This window comes from Sinocyclocheilus anshuiensis, unplaced genomic scaffold (assembly GCF_001515605.1).
Source record: "Sinocyclocheilus anshuiensis isolate Anshui unplaced genomic scaffold, SAMN03320099.WGS_v1.1 scaffold1000, whole genome shotgun sequence".
Taxonomy (NCBI): domain Eukaryota; kingdom Metazoa; phylum Chordata; class Actinopteri; order Cypriniformes; family Cyprinidae; genus Sinocyclocheilus; species Sinocyclocheilus anshuiensis.
In genome coordinates this window covers 67,913-70,268 of record NW_015552600.1, presented here as the reverse complement: position 1 = coordinate 70,268, position 2,356 = coordinate 67,913, and the positions used below count along the sequence as shown (strand labels likewise).

The following is a 2,356-nucleotide window of genomic DNA, read 5'->3' as shown; positions in this document are numbered from 1 at the left end:
TCAAATGCAATCAATGACACATACATCATCATCGCATCTCGTGCGCCACTGATAAGGCTGCCTGATGGCTGACGCAGACCTTAAATTCAAATGCAACGCTTTTGCATTCGAATGTGGATTTTTTAATTTTTTTATTTGACGAATATTCGAAATTCATAAACATTTTTGACAGCCCTAATGCCTATACATAATATGAACATAACCGACTTAAGTACATTATGTATTATAACAAATTCCTGCAGAGGGCGACACTGGCCTGGTGACGTTTCACTTTACAGCGTGATTAAACGATCTTTAAATCCATTTAATTTTAATATTTGGCCACATACAAACTCAGAAACCTTTATTTTGAAATTGCGATGTACAATAAATGGCATATTTAGAAATAGGTTGAAGTATTCTCCTGTGTTGGCAAAGGTTTATAGATGATTTACGTTACAAATCTAGTGAGAATGCACACTGTTTTCCCAGATGAACGTTAAGCAATTCAAACTCACAGCATATGCAGAGGATGAGTCACAAAGACAGACTTTACTGGTAAATTACCGGTAAGTTACCATTAAGAGATAGAGATCATGTGTGAACAGGACCTTTTCAAAAACCCCGGTAAATTTGTTCTGGCAATCATGTCGTTATTATGGAGATGACGTGATTACTCTGAGCTGTTTACAAAGCTACACAGCTTTTTAATGAGTTTTTCTATGTAAATATGCGCTAGATGTACATCTTTGTTCATTGCGCCTCACAGCTTTTTGTCGCACTTCTTCATTCATCAGGGCTGCGATGCGCGTCTCGGGTTTATAAGAGCAAAACATTCTGATTGGCTAGTAATGTTAGTTTGTTTGAGAGGAGTACGAGAGTGATACCGGCTCTATATCAGCATGGCTGTGATTAGGCCAGAGGCACGAGGCCGCTGATATAGAGCCGGTATCGCTCGAGTGATATTGCGTTTATACAACAGTTCGACGGAACATAATAGTGTGTAATTAAACAAGAATCACACTAATTAAAATAAAGCTGAAATAAAATACAAATATTAGACAAAAAAGTATTTTAATTAATTGCAAAGGCAACATTTCTGTTAACTGTTAAAATAACATAAATAAATTAATTAATAAATAAATGAAACCTAAATAATAATATATTAATTAATTAATTAATTAACAAATTAATAAATAAATCACAAAAGCACACAACAAATTTACTAGAAATTTAAATAAAATGGAAACAAAAAGTAAAATAATAATAATAATAAAAGCAAATTCAAATATGAATAAAACCTATAATAGTATATGAAACATTACTCTAATAACACTGGTTCATACCTGCTTAACAGCTTTTGGCGTCTCCTGGACTTCTGTAAAATTGAATTGAGAGACAAATAATGCATGATTTGGTTGGTTAAACAACACACGTCATCTTGCACATGAAGGAATCTGAGACGCTCGCACCTTTCTTGAGCAGTTTGGCCACACCTGAGTCCGGTGTTTCTGGAGACGTAGCAGAGTTGCCTCCTTCATCGATGAGCTGGATCTGAAGAAAGAAACCAAGAGATGCATGACTATGTCTGTCAGTGTGGATTCACACTTTTGTCTCCTGTGAGAAACCAGACTGCTTCCCTGTGAGGATGTTCACAGGCCTTGATGTCAGGATAGAGAGGCTGGTTTATATCCGCACACGCTGGCTTCAGCACAGGTTTGGGTGGCAAAGGCAGTTTCTCACTCAAAGATGAGTGATGATTCCAGAAGATCTGCAATATACTGCACGAGTCATTTGGGCATGAGTTGTTTTGTTCTGGACTTTATGGACGCTGTCACTGCGGTGAGACACTACAGGCAAAACCACTTTTTCATGCACTGGTCAGTTTAGAAATTTAGGTGTATTTTGCTGGATTTTCTGATTTATGGAGTGATAAAAAGAGTAATCCAGAATCCCCTTTGGAAAAACCTTTAACTCTAATATGACTACAAAATGACACAAGAACTTTGAACATGGCTTTATCTGGTCATAAGTAGCACAGGTATATTTGTAGCAATAGCCAACAATACACTATTATGCGCGTCTCGTGTTTATAAGAGCAAAACATTCTGATTGGCTAGTAATGTTAGTTTGTTTGAGAGTGAAAGCTGTGCTCCTCTCATACCATTGGTAGGCGAACTTATGGACTCGAAAGTGATATCAATAAGTTTTTTTTAAATGCAGGATTATTTTTTTCCACAGCCAAACTCTGCATGCCGGAGAACTTTAAGCCCTGATATCTATATCTATATATATCTATATATATCTATATCTATATATATCTATATCTATATCTATATCTATCTATCTATATATCTATCTATATCTATATATCTCT

General features: G+C 35.8%; 1 protein-coding gene across 2 annotated transcripts in view; it reads right to left on the bottom strand.

Annotated features, from left to right (window-relative positions):
* The window catches only part of LOC107665752 (dynactin subunit 1-like), a 54,397-nt gene that overhangs the window by 46,267 nt on the left and 5,774 nt on the right, over positions 1-2,356 (bottom strand). For both annotated transcript variants that reach the window (XM_016456763.1, XM_016456764.1), the window contains exons 3-4: positions 1,452-1,533; positions 1,326-1,357 (exon numbers count right to left, since the gene is read on the bottom strand). In XM_016456763.1, coding sequence (XP_016312249.1) covers positions 1,326-1,357; positions 1,452-1,533 — 114 coding nt within the window. The remainder of the gene's footprint in view (positions 1-1,325; positions 1,358-1,451; positions 1,534-2,356) is intronic.